Source organism: Nyctibius grandis, chromosome 3 (genome assembly GCF_013368605.1).
Source record: "Nyctibius grandis isolate bNycGra1 chromosome 3, bNycGra1.pri, whole genome shotgun sequence".
NCBI lineage: Eukaryota > Metazoa > Chordata > Aves > Nyctibiiformes > Nyctibiidae > Nyctibius > Nyctibius grandis.
The window spans coordinates 70,602,814-70,621,029 of NC_090660.1; the positions used below are offsets into that span (position 1 = coordinate 70,602,814).

Consider the following 18,216-nt stretch of genomic DNA (forward strand, 5'->3'; position numbering starts at 1 on the left):
TTCCAGGCATTTGTACCTTTGTGGATTTTCCAGAAGCTATTTCCATGCAACAGTGTTAGCATTTCTGGTTATGGCAGCATCCTGCTTTAAACCTCGTCGTTTCAACTGCACAGTGAAATAGAAAGAGCACTAAGTGATGACAGTGTTTTGTTTGTGTAGAGTTTTGTCTTAAAAGTCTTTGAGTGTGATGTAAGAGCAAAGCAGAATTAGCGTTAAATATATGAGCCCATTGTACATTCATCTATGCAAGTTATTACAAAGTTAATGCTAGTTTGAGTTTCGATTTTTTGTTTGGAAGTAATATATCAGCAGTGAAAAGTGGCTAACTTTGCCAAAGCTGTTGCCTTCCCACTTGGTGGAGATTTCCCACATGTAGATAATTCTGCCACTCTTGCTTTTAGGTCACTGTAGTTCACATTTTTTATGACCTTTTGAAGGCTTAAATGTCTACTTGAACAGATATTGCTCTTCACTTACTGTTCACTGTTTCACTTTTTAGGGGAGAGCAGAGTTGAAAGTCAGTGCTTTCATTAGTATTTTGAGTCATGGACGGGTCTGAAAGATTATTCCATCTCCTCATGCTTTATCTTGATAGTTAATATTACATGAGACCAAGTCTACACCCATATACATGTTTATCTAAAATTGGTTTCAAAAATGAAATACCGCTGCCATTCTGGATGTGGATTATCTTATGTCAATTTAAGCCTAGTTTATTGAAGCTTAGCCTGTATTTTTAAACTTAGTAATATAAATATGTGATGTTTAAAATGACAATCATCCATAGAAGAACTTATATCAGTTTTAGACATACATATTAGTATAACTTAGTGCATAGACCTTGAAAGTCATTCTCAGTGAAGACCTCAGTTATAGGCTTTGCAGGGACCTTTAACAAAGCAGCATCTTCCTAGTGGGACTTGCAGCTCTAAAGTGCACCTAGTCATTAGCAGAGCCTGACATTTTCCATCTGTGTCCTTTGTTCCTATGCAGATTTTGTTTTGTGATCATTTGTTGATTACTTATGCTGGAATTTGTGATGTTTATGGTGCATCTTGAGGTACTGGTAGTTATATTCTGTCATCTGGTAAATAAAATTGACACGGGCCTTTAAATATCAAGGAAAGCACAGTAAATGCTGTCAGCCTTCGTTATGTTTATTCACTGTGCTTCGTCCTACCTCCTGTACAATCCCTTCATCCGCTGTCCCAGAGGGATGAATTGGGAGCATGAGCTTCATTGTGGCTTTATCGCGTGAAGCTGTGTCCGTGCCGAAATCAAGAGCAGAAATTCCACTAATTTCATTTGGGCCACATTTTCACTGTTGGTTTTTGCTGCTTTGTTGCAACTTGAATACTGTTAAAATCTGTAGTGCTCTTCTGTGGATACTTTTAGGCAAAGACTGGATGAAACTTGGCCAAGGTGTAGGAGCTACAAGGCACCACAGAACCGGAGAGGGAAGCGTGTTGTTTGCTGTCAGTTAGTGTCATTCAGCCTGTGTTTAGAATGCAGCTTTAGGTATCAGAGAAAAAATAAACTTGAGTATTGTACAGTAACATTGTTTTAGTAATAGCACTAGAAATAAATACCTCCCAGAATGGGGCCAGTTCCTAAATTTCTTTTAAATTTAAAAAAAAGGCATATTTAAAATATATGGAACTGTAATTCCAAAGTTTCTGCATAGTTTATCTCCTCCTACTGTCTTGGCTTTAAATCAAGGAAAGAATATTTTATGGAGGATTTATTTGTAGTTAATGTTAGTTGTATACCTATTGCTGCTCTAGGCTGTATTGTGTTCCCCTAAATCATGCAGATAGTGTATCTGTTATTTAAATGTGAATCTCTGACAAACATATTACAGACCTAAGGGTGATTAGTGTAAGATGCCTAGAATGAATAAGCGCTTTGGATCTCTGCCTCTGTCGCAAAGGAATCCTAAATCAAAGTGTCTGGCTGAAAATACAACTTTAAAAACCCAAAGCCCTTCTATTCCTTCGTACGTTTTGTATTCCACTCAGCAGGTCTGCAACAGTCGCTGGGTGTTAGAAAAGCTCAGTTAGTAAGAACTTTAAGAAAGTTTTTATTAATGTATGCTAGTATTAAAATGAACTATGTTTGAATGTGTGCATAAGCTTTTAACTTTGTCTTTAAATAATCTCTTAAGGTTAGCAGTTGTTGTAATGAAGAGCAATAACAGAAATCTGGAGTGAATCCTGAAGAACACAATTCAGTGCGCAGAAGAATCACACCTACAGAGTAGACATTTGATGTAAACAGAGTAAAAAGAACGTTTCTTAGGTCCCTAAGTATATTTCACACATTTCGGGGGAGTGGGTGAAGAAAACCTATTCGCCTTTGAATTTCTGCAGTGCAAAATTGGTACTAGAGCTGTCCGCAACAGGAGACTGAGATGCCTAAGCAGTGAGCTGCTTTGGAGTTTAATCCAGGAGAAAGCCATTTCTATACCCCTGTTGCTACAGTGATGATTTTCACAACTGGAAACTATAAGTGGCACAATTTTGTCTTCTTGAAACTACACTGTACTGCTGCTGCTCAGCTTTTTTCATTACCGATGAAATTAATAAGTAGCAAGGCTCTCTAGTGTTGCTGCTGTGTTTCAGGTGCCTGTGGACAGCAGAGAGGCTGGTAGGAAATGTACTCACTTTCCCAGCAAGCAGCAGAATTAGGCTGCAGCCATCACCAGCACAGGCAGGTGAAGTTGTTTCCTTAGCACTTTACATTCATCTACCTCTCTTTCATCCCACTTTCTTTTCTAACAGTATCTGGTTAATTTTTTAGCTTTCGGATATGAGACTACTGAATAAACTTTCCTGTGATATTTAAATGCAGCACCTCAGTGAAATGGCGCAATTTAAACAACACACAAAAAATATAGTTGATCCTTTTTTTGTAGCTGCACATACCTTAATTTATACCAGGAGCCCCAAAGGTACAAAGCCTTCATGTCTGGCCATGTAACCACCTGGCTGTTACTCCCTCAGCTCACTGTGCTGGCTCGGGTGGACATTTCTGCCCTGGCTCCTCACCAGGTCTTTGCTTTTCTTTCTAGGCATGCCTGAAGCTCATTGCCAGTCACAGCATATTTCCATTGACTTCAGGGCACTTAGCCCCGTATGTGCTTGCAAACAAGCACTCTTGTTCTGTCAGATGAACATGCATACACGGTGGGATTTTTTTTTTCCCCTCCTTCTTTTTTGCTTTTAAGTGTGGTGTTGAAGTCAACGTGGATGCTTAGCCTCCTAAGCAATGTTTGCTGGCATTGACCAGGGCTGTCCTGACTGAGGAAGTTGTTAAGTGCTGGGGAAAGACTTCCAAAAGCAGCCTCGAGTCCAATGCCTCGGTTCCCACAGCTCTGATCCATAGTGCTGCGCCGAGCCGCTTACTGGGAGGAGAATGGAGTTGGCAGCTGTCCTTTGGGGCAGGACCGTGGTGGCCTTTAATGACAATGGGCAAGAAGAAAATGGAGAGTTGTGGTCTCAGTTATTCAAGTGATACTAACTCCGTTGGGTAACAGTATTTAGTACAAAGAATTGGGGTTTTGCTAGTTTGGGTTTTTTTTTTCCTCCTGAAAAGACGCCTGCTCTCACATAGATTTGATTTCTGCACACAAGTATGAAATATAGACACCAGTGGGGTATTTTTACAAGCACTTAGCCATGAAGCACTGAGCTGGCAACGTGCAAAGATTTGATTCGTGTGTACGGAAGAGAAATGTGTGTGTGCAGATGAATGTTGGAATTGCCTTCAGCACATTTGGAAATTTGATGCTTAATTTCAAAATAGTACCAATAAATATGTTAATTCAAATGAAGAAAGCGAGCTTTTTCTCTTTCAGAAAGACTTAGTTAAAATTCAGGAAGTCAAACTGCTGAGGAGTTAGCACTAGGATTTATAAAACAGCGTTGAAAAGGAAGCTTAATTAACATTTCACTACCCTTTCAATTGCACTGAATGCGTGTCTGGTTTATCACCCACCTAAATATGTTAGTTTGTATTTGAAGAATGCTTGTGACAGTGAGCCTTGAGAAGAAAGCTCAGCTTTTTCCTATAATCTCATTATGGCATTTATATATTTTATTTGCTTGCTTTGACCTTGGATAATTTAGAGAGAATATTCAATGTATATCATATATTTATGGGGATCAGTACTTGAGGTTGTTTTCTTTTTACTGTTAATGTACCTTTAGCTAGAATTTCAGGATTTGGGGTTTTTTTTTGGTCCAAACAATATACTGGTGGCACACCCTGTATTAGTAAGTTGTATATTGATGGATGAGCACACACAGCATGGCAGTACGCATGGAAGCGGGTCATCCCTGGGAAGGATGCTGCTCTGCGTTCCTTAGGATGAGTGAAGAAGTAGCAGCTTTTTTTCTTTCTCTCCGTGAAGAACACAGCGATAACAGAAATGGGATATTTAAAAGGGCAGCGTAGATTAATGGGGCAATAATGAAACAAATGAGACCCATTAGCTAAATCACTGCTTGAAAAGTAGATTTCGTGATAAGTGCCCTTCAGTGCCTCATGTGGGAAAAATTGTTACAGCACTTGTAACATCATCCATGGTGCTGGATTTTAGACTGTTGTGACAATCCTAAGTGATAGGATCTTAAAATAATTAAGATGAAGGTAAACTTCATATGCACTTAGTGCTTGCTAGAAAACCTGAATGATTATATCCAAATGTGAAGACAAGTTCTTTTCTTTCAAACCCAGTCAGAATGTTTTTGTGTGGTCCCAAAATCTTTCATCAAAAAAACAAAGCCTCTTTTTGTTGTTCTGTTAAGCCTCTAAGGTGTTCACGAGAACTTGGAAATCCTTATTTTACTGCTGGAGCACCAGTGCTTTGGGGACTAATGTTCAAACAGACTTTGAGCTGGAATAGGTGGCTTTAGAAAGATCTCCTACTTCTTAGTTGTTGATTTTTATGTTAGATTAATGATTAAAAGTGTGCATTGCACTTAAAATGCTACATGTCTCTGCTCTCTGCTTTTTAGACCAGGTTGTTTTCTGGAGCATTTAATAGAAAAGGAAAATACAGTTAATTTCTTAGATTTACAGAGTATATAAAGAGGAGCAGAATGTTTGGGGTTTAGAGATAAAATGTGTACGCAAATCAACTAATCAAAGCCAAAGATAAATTGAAAGTGCTCTTTCCTTGATCTTCAGGACATAGAAGGGTCTAAGTCTCTGAACTGACACATTTTGCTTCCCTTTTTCCCTCCAGAAATACATGGCTCTATCGTGGTGGGGTTTGTTTTTTTGTGGGGTTTTGGTTTTTTTTGTTGTTGTTGTTGTTTGTTTTTTTTTTTATTTTCCAGTGCAATTTTGTTAAATCCAAGCTTGGACTGTAAGCAACGAGCAGCACATTCCTTGTAAGATGCACAGGGGTGCAGAGTGAGAGAGGTGCACAGGCACGGGCACTGCGAGCGCCGCCTCCCCTGCGCCGGCAGCTGCATCCCGTCCGGTGGTGGGAGAGGAGGGCCGGGAGGCGGCTGTTGCTATCGCTCTGATGTCAGGCGCTCTCGCTAACGTGTGGTTGGTTATTCTGCATTTCAGATTGCTGCCGGTAGCGGAGCACAAAGGGAACGGCGAGACTCCCGCATCTTTCAGCGAGAAGAAAGGAGTCGGCGGAGCAGACTAATACGGACTTGTGTCGGGTGGCCTTGCCCTACAAAGGCTGCCTTTAAAAGAGAAACACAGCATTATTTAATGAGCTGTGAGATGAGGCGCTGCTGCTAACGCTCAGATCCCAGGATTCATCGGCTATTCATTGTGCTTAATGTACATGTTTCTGCACCGTGCATTTAGAAGATCCCAGAGAAGAATCCAAAACGGCTGCAGGGGAAAGACCACCAAACATGCCTACAGAAACACTACCGACAGGTAGCATGGTGAAGCCGGTCAGCCCTGCCGTCACTTTCACGTCCGCTGTTCCTCTCCGCATCCTGAACAAAGGACCTGACTATTTTCGCAGGCAGGCGGAGCCCAATCCAAAAAGACTGAGCGCAGTGGAGAGGCTAGAAGCCGACAAGGCGAAATATGTCAAGAGCCAGGAGGTCATCAACGCCAAGCAGGAGCCTGTGAAGCCGGCAGTGCTGGCGAAGCCGCCGGTCTGTCCAGTGGCCAAGCGAGCGTTGGGGAGCCCCACCTTGAAAGTCTTCAGCAACAATGCAAAGACCGAGAGCGGCGTCCAGAGAGAAAACCTGAAACTGGAGATTTTGAAGAACATCATCAACAGCTCTGAAGGCTCCAGCTCGGGTTCAGGGTATAAGCATGGTCCCCGAAACTGGCCAGCCCACAGAGCAGATTCGACAGAGCTGAACCGACACTCATTCGCCGAATCTTTGAAGGTTTACCCCACGCAGGGCCGTAGCAGCCCACAGGAGAGCAGCTCCAACATCAGCAGAAGGCTCCTAGATCAGTCGGCAGAGACTTTCTTGCATGTCTCTCACAGCTCCTCAGACATTAGGAAAGTAACTAGTGCAAAGCCTTTAAAAGCAATACCCTGCAGTAGTTCAGCCCCACCTCTGCCTCCAAAGCCCAAAATTGCTGCCATCGCCACCCTGAAATCCCCAGAGATTGAGGCAGTCGAGTCTGGATGCGGAGTTAGTAGACGACCCTCCCTACAGCGATCAAAATCAGACTTAAGTGACAGATACTTTCGTGTCGATGCAGATGTTGAACGATTCTTTAACTACTGCGGACTGGATCCTGAAGAGCTTGAAAACCTTGGGATGGAAAACTTTGCAAGGGCTAACTCTGATATTATATCCCTCAACTTCCGCAGTGCAAGCATGATTAGCTCAGACTGTGAACAGTCTCAGGACAGCAACAGTGACCTTAGAAACGATGACAGTGCCAATGACCGTGTGCCGTATGGCATTTCTGCCATTGAAAGGAATGCCAGAATCATCAAGTGGTTGTATAGCATCAAGCAAGCTAGAGAGTCACAGAAAGTGTCCCACGTGTGAGAGAAAATCCACCATAGAAAAAGCAAGGACTGTATCTTTGTCTGTGAATATTCAGTTGTGAAGGGTTGTGAAGTCTACTTGAAGTCTTGTACACTTCTCAGATCTCTTTGTGTTGCTTGTTGTGCAATGTTTCCAAGTTGCATGCCTGTCAACATGTGAGCTGACCTGGCTTCCACTTGAACAATAACTAACTACAAAGCCTGGCTGAGCATACACATTATCTGCCAAAAGTTTAAGACAAGAATCTAATTAGGGCTTCAGTATAATCAAAGTCTTTACATTGAAAGGTTATATGACTTCTTTGGTATTTATGTGGTTCCTTGTGGATTTTGTATGTCACTTTTTGTCTTAATACAGATATTGTCAACTGACGTTACTGGCTTCTAAGTTGAAACAGAATCCATTTGTGGGAAAGAAAAGCGAAATTGGCCAAAATAAGAGGTTTAGGCATATGACAATAGGCAAAGTAGCCTTATGTCTTGTGGAAAGTGCATTACTGGCACATGTAAAGCTGTTTCTAAAAGGCAAAGAATGTTACGTTCTTAAATTATGTATCACTGTTAAACTACATATCCCTACTGGTAGTAAGGGACTGTTCAGTAAAGGTTTCTTTTTTCCTAGGTAAGCACCTTCGATTTTACAGCAGAAGTAGTCTAGTGAATCTGCTTGACCTCTCATAAACTAAATGAGTCTTGCAGTTGGGTTGGTATAAGCATTTTAATGATTTCGTGTTACCCTGTTGGAAAAGCTTAAAGAAGGTTGGAGTCAACAGATGGAAACGTAGGTGCGGGATTTGGCAGGTTTGGTTTTTACTCAAAGATTCCTGGTCTTAAACTTTTGACAGGAATGATTAGATCCTATAGCTGATATTGAATGCCTTTATTAGTCAAAACACATCATGACTACAAACTCCATGCTGTCTTTTAATTTTTTTTGTAGACCTATTTGAACAGTTAATGAACAAAAATGGAAACACACAGCCATATCAATATAATGCCTCCTATTCTGAACTAAATACACTCAGTAGCTGAATTATATCTGAAAAATTGTGATTATGTTGTCTTGCATATGTTATAACTAAGGCTGTGAAAGTTCGTTACAGCTCTAGGAAAGTGTAGAAACATGACAGTATGTAGCTTTTCTTTTCTTTTTTTTTTTTTTCCTCCTTATGATGGTTAGTGCTGCAGGTCGACCTGTTACAAATCTTTTGACAATCTGTGTCTTCCCAGTGGTTTAATTAACTGTCATTTCAACTGACAGTGGTGGTGTGGTAGCGGAGAAGTTGAAAGTAAGTGATCTGCTTCATTATTATTGTATACATGCTTTGAAGTAAATTGCAGCACTACCTTATACTTCATCAGCTAATAGGAAACTTTTTTATTGTGTAAATGCTGTAAGACTTTGTATATACTTCAGTTGTTACGAAATCTTTAAAAGGAAGAGTGTTATGCTAATAAATAGCTCCTGGTGCAGGTATGGTAGGTTTTTTGTTCTTTTTTTTTTTTTACCCCTCCCATTCTTAAAACTATATCGGGAACTCAATTGCAGTGTGTTTTAGTGCTGTAGAAGGTCTTGGTTAAATAATAGTTCCAGTAAAAGGTTTCTTTTACTAAAGTGCTTTTCAGAATATAATTTTTTATAAAGTAACTATAGCAGCATGATCTGTCTGAAGAACTAGAAGAGATTTTCAAGAATCCTAAAATAGCTTGCTTCTTCCTTACCTAGCAATGTTACTGTTCCCGTTTATAGCATCTGTTCATAATGAATCACCACAGTCTTCTGAATTATTCTTCAGTAGTGCTTATTTATATATTTGAATATTAAAGATGTTTTACAAAGTTGGGTTCTATCTTTTCTCTAAGAAGCCTGTAGCCCAACTTCTTACCGATAGCCACAGTTAATGCAGGTGAGCCTAGAAGCGGAGCCACACAGTCATTTGTTGCCTATGGCATTATCCTACGTCAAGTTTTATATAATTGTTTTCCAAATTATTATTCATGGGGGAAAAAAAGCATTCAGTTTCAGGAGGCTACTCTATGGTTTTTGCAGTTGGCTTCACAACCTAAGACTTACAACGTTCCTAGTTCGGTCAAAAAAATGAGGAGCTGTGTATTTCAGCTACAGGCACATTTGTGACATTTTAAGCTCCATGGATTTCAGTTGGCATTGACATCACACTGGTTTTTCAAGCATATTTTTCCAATAAGTAAAAAGTAAGTTCTACTCAGTTCAGTGATTATTTTGCCAAGGAAAATAATGCTTAAGGGATTAAAGCCAAGTGTAATGCAGCTGTACAGCAATGAAATAAAGAAGTTAAAACCGAAATAAAAACGCACTCACATTGTTCTCTCTCAAGTGTTTTAAGAATGATGATAAACGTGCTATCTCAACTGTTGTCAGCCAAAAACAGTAATAAAGAAGCCTTTATAACTAAAAAATGGATTCAAGCATATGCTAGTATTCTGAACTTGTTTCCCAAGGTTTGTTAGGAAGCCGTAGGCTCTTGAGAAATCAAATTCATTTCCTTTTAATGCCACAAGGGGTTTAGGCTTGTGAGCTATCTGTAAGAGAGTATTTCCTCACCCGAGATCTTAAGCAGCACCTTTGACACAGCACAGGCTCTGACTCCGCTATCCCTCCTTCTTACAGCGTGCATGTGAATAAGATTTTACAGGAGCCAGACCTTCACAGTCAGCTGAACTTGCAACTCTGTGAGGCTGCAGTAACAGAAATCACAAGATTGCAAAGTGTCCACAAGGCTTTGAACAAGCAGATAACAATTGCCTTCATTTGTAACTGTATTACAGTTTATGCAGATACGATTTATTTATTTATAGTTTTGCTATTTACCTGTATGTTTGCTTAAAAGCCACATCGTTCGTGTCAGATCTGGTTTTGTTTCCAAATAGGAGTAACCATTTTGCCTTTGCAGACACGTCAAGAGGGTCCATTGTTTGTCTCTCGAGTGCCGAATGTTGAATTTGCAGAGAGATGTAACCAACTCAAACGCCTCATCAGGGACCCGTTTCTGGTCTTGTTCCTGCTGCATCCAGCAGGCATTTGCTCAGGTGCAATGTGCACAGCAAGCGTCCACGGTTGAACAACAGCTCTTGCTGCAGCAGCAGCTCTTGAGGGAGGTGCAAGTCTGTGGCGTCCTGTGGAAGCCAGTACTGAGCCCAGAGTGACAGTCCTGGCCCCAGAAGTGGAGAAAAATGCAGTATGTTTGCCATAATTAGTGTGCATTCACACTCACACACATGCAAACCACAGAGGTTTATGGTGGTTCTGTTATTTTGACTTGCCAAGGAGGGAAAGGAAGAGGAAAATAATGTGACAAAAGTACACTTTGAAATCTTACCTACAGCTTTGCGCAGAGAGAAACAGTTTCTCTGAGTGAAAGAGATGGGCAGCAAAGTAAAACTGCTCTTTTAATCACTTCATATTATATAGTAACAACGTTGTGAAAGATGAGCGAGACAGGATCTGTGCCACAAATTTACATTCAACAAATACAAGTACTGAAATTTTCTGTTTTGTAAATTCTCTTTCTGCAAGGGAAAGCGCTGTGCTGCGAGCATATGCACCATCTGAGTGACCAAGGGCTTTTGAAGGGTAAACACAGAATGATGCTGCTTTTGGCAGAAATTCAAAAATCAAAAGACACGCTCAGACAACAGAGCCAATCAGTATTGCTGACTTATCTCTTTTTACAGCAGTTTATCCATCCATGGAGGCCATACACATTTGATTCCAGTCATTCAGTGAAAAACAAAGTGCTTAATGGAGCTCTGCAGTACAGAGCTGAATAATTTCAGTCTGCAGGAGAACAGGAAAGGAGCTAAACCTTAAAAACAGCCTTCCCGATACATATTGATTATGGAATAATAATGTTTAGTGTGTTACATTCAGAGCTCACATGTTCATAAGAAACTTTTTATTAAGCAGAGTAGTTAAACCAATAAATCTGGGAGGTGCCACTTTTCCAAGGCTGTAAAACTCATGTTTTATGTGATTAATAGTGCCACACCAGTATCTAGGCACATTAGGCTTAGAATATAAGAGCATCTGGAGCTTTGTTCCCATGAACAGTAAGGGTCCATTGCCTATTTTGGCAATGAATATAAATGCAGATATAGTGTAAGATCCCTTTGTGCTGTACAAGACAATAAATTGGTCAAGGTGTTTTGTCCTGAATTGTAATATAACTCTATATTAAAATCCTTGTTACCAAGGCTTAGATGTTCACTGATACTCTGAATTCATCTGACATTCCTTGCTGTCAGCAGAAAGACTCCAATAATCTGCCCTTTGAAATAATGGGAAAGGCCATTAAAATTGTCTGTTCAGTGCAAGGATTTTTATCTCCTGACAATGGCATCTGTTAAGTGAAGCTCTAAATAAGCAAATTTCACTCAGAAGTATTAACCCATGAACACCTTTTATTTTTCTCCCTGGAAGCCCAAGTGGTGATCAATAGCTTTGGCCTAGTGTTTGTTACAGTCAGTATGTTGTTGCTAAAATATTCGGATGTTGTCCATTTGGGGCGCAGTGCAATCAGGTGGAGACACCTACACCACACCATCTGTCTTACCCTGGTAGGTACGAACAGCCTACAAGCATATTTTATATTTGATCACTTAAGAATTTGGTTGTGGCTGCCCATCAAAACCCAGTAATAATAAGTACTGACTTTTTTTTTTAGTTTTCATGAAAAAGATCAACTATATAACAAAAACTGTAGTCTCTTAAATGTCATTCTTCTAAATTTAAAGTGATTTTCATGATGGTCTTATGACAAGAGTAAGAGAGTGCTAGTATCTGTACTATTATTGTTTCCTGCTTTTGGCACTGCAAGTCTTCTCCATCTTCTTGGTGTCTTGCCTTTTCCCAGCTTCCATTCTTCCTTTCTGCATGTTTCTTCCTTGTCTGGCGTTTTCATCTTCTCTTCTCTGAAATGTATGACCAAGGTCATCATCTTTTCCTTGCTTAGCCTCTTCTTAAGCAACCTCATCCTTCAGTTATGTTAATGCCCCTGAATCCCAAAGCAGCTTTCCCACAACATGTCCTGTCTCTTACAACCCCCATATTTATGGCAGCCTGTTTCCAAGGGTATAACTCTGTGGCTAAAGTGGAGCTGCCATGTCCTGAATAGATAGTGGTCTATTTAATGGAGTATTTTTTAAGTTTTCTGGTGTGCCATGCTATTTGCAGGCAAGATGGAAGAGCAAGGGGTGGGTCTTCAGGAAGAAGTAGTGATTGAAAACACTCATGAAGAACAGGATTCCAAACATATCTTGAAATACCCACCTTGTGGACCAAAATTGCCTGTATTTCTTTCTCTGCTGTATCCCACTCAATGCATGCCATTGCTACTTCTTTAGCTCCATACAAAATGCTGTCTTGAGGACCATGGTATGCAAAGGTGGCACAATTTCCAGTGAGAAGAGTGATACAGGCCTGCTATCCAAGCAATGGTTACCGTTTTGCCTTCTGCCATTTGGTATCATGGTACCTGTGTGTCTTACACCTGTGGCATCCTGATCACTTGCGCTGACTGCTCAGTTCCCAGGCAGCCAGCTGAAGGACACTGCCTAAAAAGGCTATCGTAAAACAAGAGAACAGTGGAAGATCCAGGAGAGTCAAGGTCTGTCCTCACCTGGCTGTTGCAGGAGACTTCCAGCTGTGGTAAGAGAACAGCAGGTCTGGAAGCTAAAATCCCCAGGCTGCCATCTTGTGCAGCCCAGGGTCTGACATCTCAACCCTGTGTATGGGAAAAGGGTATCCGTGTGTTCATCTGGGAGATGGGATAAATCGGTGTATGGAAGCAGGAGGCACTTGCTGGAAAATGGTACTGTTTCAGTAAATACCTGCTTTTCATATCTTAAGAAGGAGGGGAAAAAAAAAGAACAGGGTTGAAATTTGGAGAACAGCTGTGTATGCAAATGATTTCAGACGGGATGCGGAGGTGGGTAGATAGTTTTGCTTTTTAAGAAATGAAGCTTTTAAAAGATCTTTTAATAAATGACCTGCTTTTCAAATATATTAATCTTCCATGAAGTCAGTCTTGCCATTCTGAACTGTAAAAGCTTTGCTACTCTCAGCATAGAGCATTCAGAAATACAGTGACAGTGATTTGGAGTGGCTTCAGGAGTAGGATAGAAGGGTGCTTAGCTGAACATGAATTTCATTTTACTAAAGTTTTGGGGGGATGGTGCTTTTGTTCTTTATTTTAAATAGATTGTGGGGGGCAACAGAAAATTAAGTGTCTGATTTATTAATGTTGGCCTGCAAATAAGACTGGGAAGCACAGGTTCAGTTAATGTGTCTGACAGCATGAAAATTATAGTACTAGGTTTTGGCAACGGCTTGATTTTCTTTATCCATGTTTTGCGTATCTTGGAGCGTATCAGCTTACACATATCTGGCACGAAACTCACTCATCCCATCTGAAAACGCTTTCTTCGAGCTTATGGGTTTGAGTCCATCTGCTGAATTTCCTTTTGTGTTGAAGGACTCTGAACAAGAGCCGTCAATGCTTTCAATTTCCTATGCTTTTGTTTCTAGCATGTTTGACAAACGAGGCCTTTCAAACATTCTCCTACAGACTGAGTGAAAATAGGAGCTTTATATCGGTGCACGCTCAGGTATTAAATTCAGGAGGTAGAGAGCACGCAAAAAGTCATACCGTAAAATAATTTTTTTTGCTGTTTTTTCCTAATGAAATGGCAGGATTGGTTTTTTTTTTTTCCCCCAATAGCCATGCAGTGAAACAGAGCCAAAGAAGCTAATAAAACCCTACAGATTTTCCCCACAGTGGCATGAGGAAACTTTAAAACATGTCTGGGTGATCATCTGGGAAGACCATGAAAACATGGATATCCAAATTCTGGCCCCATTGAAGTCAATGGGAATTTTACCACTGGTTTTAAGTGGGGCCGGCAGGTTTTCATCCACTGTCAGAGCTTAATATTTTGCCCTATTTGGGAGTGTTTTTTCGTTATTGTAAATGTTATGAGTTAGTTTCCCACGGCTTCCTCACCTGTTCTTCTGTCTCCCCAAGCAGTGCAGGGGGAAATCCCTCCAGGCACCACAGGTAGTAGTGAAACCTCACGCAGGTGTGCAGAGATCCCTCCTTGCTTTCAGACAGACCCACAATGGCATGGCTGGAGCACCCACTGTTTGCAGCAGTATTTGCCTGGGCCATCAGCCTGGCTTGGTTCAGAGGGTAAAAAGCCAACGTTTTCTTGGGCCTTATTTATCTTCCTGGCTTGCAGGTGTGTCCTATGGTAGCCTGATGTTTTTAGAAGTGCATGGATCTTACCAGAATGGTGTCTAGTAAAATTAGTCACCCAAAGAGGCCGTTTCAGACCCTTGATACCTAGCTCATATGGGTGCCAGAGGGCACGGCCCTGATCTAAACACAAGGATGCAGCTGCAAGGTCACAGTCTCATCCTGTGGCATGAAAGGAGAAACCACCCTGGGTCTAGCTAGATGTGTTGAAATTCCCCATCTACAGCTCCTTCTGCTCACTGGGCCAAGAAATTTGTCCCTGTACTGCATTCCTCTGCGGGCCCCTGATGAGGACCGTCAGGGCTGCCAAACAGTCTCCTAGAAGATGCTGTCCACACATGCAGCTTGCATGTGTTACACCCAGGCTATCACTAATTTTTCAATTACTTTTGCTGTGTTTACCCCCAGAAGATTTGTATGATGTTCTGCACGGAAATATCCTAGTGAAAAATAATTTTCCTGCAGGATGTAGATCTGTGAGATGAGGCAAAGAGGTTTGGTGAAGCATGATTTAGCAAGTTACTAGTACTGGTCTGAGGAGAAGGTCAGGACCTACATGCCCAGCACAGCGTGTCTCTCCTTACACATAGATAGCACATGTTATAATTTGTTCTCTGAATTTTTACTGACTGCTAATGACCAGCTTATGGAAAAACTGGGAACTAATGAGCCATTGTGAATACTTTCATCAAGCCTCAGGTGCGCCTTTCGCTCGTCTCTAAACACCAGCAAGGTGTTTCAGGAGCAATGTACAACTGGTGCTATTTTAAAACAAACTCGCCCTACCACAAACCACGTGTAAGTAATAAACTGCAAAATAGTCAGCTGTGATATCAAAAATCTTTATGGGAGGTTATTTATTCAAGGCATCATTTCTGAAATGTTCAGGGCAGACGCTGCTCCTTGGAGGTCACTGTTGAAAGGCATATGCTTCTCCTGTGGTTGTCCTCCTTCCAGCTCTGCTATGGAAGAGGGAGGAAGAGAAGCACTTTGGGGCCCTGTCCTGGCAAATCCCCCACCATGGGCAGAACACTTCTGCACTGTTGGGGCTCAGGGATGTGTATGGTTTAATACCCAAAGGCAGCTGTACTGTGGAATTAGAGATTTTTTCTAATGGGCTTATTCCCACACAAGTACCACACAGAGCTGATGCTCAGGGACACGCCGGGTTTTCAGGGAGCTGCTGAGTGAACAGATGTGCAGCGCCGTGACATTGTGAAATGTGTTGAAAGCATATGGAAAGGGGTTTCCTGACCACATGTTTCACTGAATAAAAAATGGTATTTGACATGGTTGAAATCATGGCAGAGCACTCAGATTCAGTCGATATTGGGCAAAAGTCAGGAGTCCGACTGGCTGACTGAAGCAGAGAGCCTGTGTGAATCAAGGAGCAATAAAGTCCTGCAGCTGCATCAGCCCCTTTTGGGACACAGCCCGACATTGGAGGCGTGGGGAAGGCTGGGTGCAATGGAAGAAGCGACTAACCTTATAAAGTCAGGCCACCAGCCAGGCCTATGCAATTAATTATATTTTTAATTCAGCATTTTTAAGAATCATTTATAGCCCCATATTAATACACAGGAAATCTATTCCATGGGCTTAATGTGTTTGTGAGCAGTGGTGGTATTTTTTAATATTAAGTTAGAGAAGTAGTTCAATATGAACACCTGGCAGCTATTGACACCCTGCACTTTTTTTCACTGTGCTAGATGATAGCAGGTCATGTAGATAACAATATGGGGTTAGTTAGCTGAGTTATGAAGAAGTTGAACCTCTTCAGAAAAAAAAACTGATTAAAAACAAAGCATACAGAAGTTTTTCCTGACTGATGCTGAATATTGCACGTGTCTTTCCCAGCATCTACAAGTACGTTGTTGGGCTCCAAAAATAAGTGATAGGCTTGCTGTCTATAAAACCATTAAACAAGGAAGCAGGAAAGAGGGCATGAATTTTTAGAGCGGCCTTGACGTTCGCATATCCTGCTCATGTCCTGTCTGGTGCGGGGGGACAGCGAGGGGAGAGACTGCTGCTGTAGCACATCGTCTGCAGGGGAACAGAACGGAGAGCAGAAACGTGATCTGAAAATAACATTAGCCGTGACGATCCGACCGTGAGGTCTTCCTCAAGAACAGCCTGCACGAGCAGAGCTGGTCATCGTACTTAAGAGAACAAGGTTTTCAGAGCAGGCATGTGGAACGGTTTCACTGCTCAGTGCTCCCAAAAGCTCTGAGTGGCCGTGGCTCCCAGTGCCGGCTTTTTATTTTTTATTGCTGCTCTCACGATACATCCCTACAGACTCATTTGTAATGCTTCTCTCATTCCCCTAAGTGGGGAATGCCAAGATAAGAATACTGGAGGTCTTTGTACTCTCAGCAACGAAGCACAGCAAAGATGAGAGTGATAGGAAAGGTTCAGGAGTGCAGGAAATTATCCTCTGTTGGTTCCCTTCAGAAACCATCCCCTTTGGGGGAGGCACGGGTGTGCAATAGGCAGAGGCGGGAGCTGCATCCTTTAAACGTTTTGGAAAGGAATTACTGGCCTCTGAACAAGATGCTAATCGCAGGCTCCCTCAGAGCTTCTGCTGAAAAGAAATTGCCATCTTTTTTCAGTCCTGCCCCGCATGCCACCTCAAAGATTTTTGCTGATGCAAATAAGCAGCCTTTCTACAGCAATTTAGTGGGTGTGGGGGGAAATGGCACATTCAGGAACTCCTTACGTGTCCCTTCCCACTGTGCTGCAGGCAGGTACACTTCTGCAGAGCATGCTTCTTGCCTCTGTGTTTCCTCTGTGCTTCACCACCGCTATTTCTTTCCCAGACCCATGTTTTCACATCAGCTACTCAGGAGACAAAGATCCTTTCTCCTGGATCTCATAATTCTGATGCTGAGTGGTGAAACCAGAAATCAGAGCTGCAGCTGTTTGCCAGTTTGGTTCGTCCTTGAAGTTAGGACCCTGACCACAGCCTGGGTCTCCACTTTATTTATGACCAGCCATATGAAAGTGTTTCATGAAGCATATCACTAAAATTTGAGTTTTCCTCTTGCTTTTTTTACTGTAAGCTGAGGCCATTTATCTTTCTTCCTTGATATTTTTAGTCTTTGAGTTTCCTCAGGTTGAAGGATTTACTTCTTTAGGCAACGGTTTCTATGTGCTTTGAAAAGCAGTCTATTATTTGTTAACACTATGGTCCATGTAACTCTACTAAACTGTTGATATGCATGTAGCTAGTCCATTGGATAAATATGCATTAGTGACCAGGATGAAGGAACAGTAAATGTGTGGGAAAAATTAGAAATAAATTTTTGAGAAGCAGTTTGGAGCAGCTCCAGTCTATCTGAGCACTGCAGATGTAATGCAGGCTGCCTGCATTTGCAATGCACAGTAAAAATTATCAGAAGACTCTGATTAGTAAATGGAATGTGTAATGTGTTCCCAACCGACCGTTTTCCCATAAGAAATAACTCATTTTGAGCCGTGTTTATTTTTCAAAAGTGCATAATAGCACTGACGTTAAGAAAATTTTCTGTGGAACGGGAAGTAAAAAAAGCCACCTTCAAGTTAGAGGAGCCCTAAGTCAAATAATTTGGTTGAAACACTTCTGCATTGTTTCTAGGAAAGAATTTGATTGACAAGTGAGTCATGAAAGAGCAGTAAATCTCTGCTTCCAGGGATTCGTGGTTTCTAAGGAACTCAGGGTAGAAGGACCCTGCTGCCGCCTGCAGCCCACCCCTCTGCTCTCCCAGCCCACTGCTCGGGGGTTGCTGCTCACAAGCGGAGTTAGCTCCATCTTTAAAATAAGTAGGGTTCTTGTCCAAGTTGCTGCTTTAAGATGGCTTGCTGCTTTACCAAGTTCTCTTTGCCCTGCTTTCCAAAGACGACTCTCCTTCAGAAAACACAAGCAACTGCAGCCATTGCATGGTTGTCTCTCCC

The 18,216-nt window shown here is 41.6% G+C and overlaps 1 protein-coding gene across 1 annotated transcript in view; it reads left to right on the forward strand.

Annotated features, from left to right (window-relative positions):
• Nucleotides 1-9,299, forward strand: part of FAM110B (family with sequence similarity 110 member B) — an 87,677-nt gene extending 78,378 nt beyond the window's left edge. Inside the window, exon 3 of the mRNA XM_068396775.1 lies at nt 5,581-9,299. Coding sequence (XP_068252876.1) covers nt 5,883-6,995 — 1,113 coding nt within the window. The 5' untranslated portion in view covers nt 5,581-5,882 and the 3' untranslated portion in view covers nt 6,996-9,299. The remainder of the gene's footprint in view (nt 1-5,580) is intronic.
• Nucleotides 9,300-18,216: the final 8,917 nt, after the last annotated feature.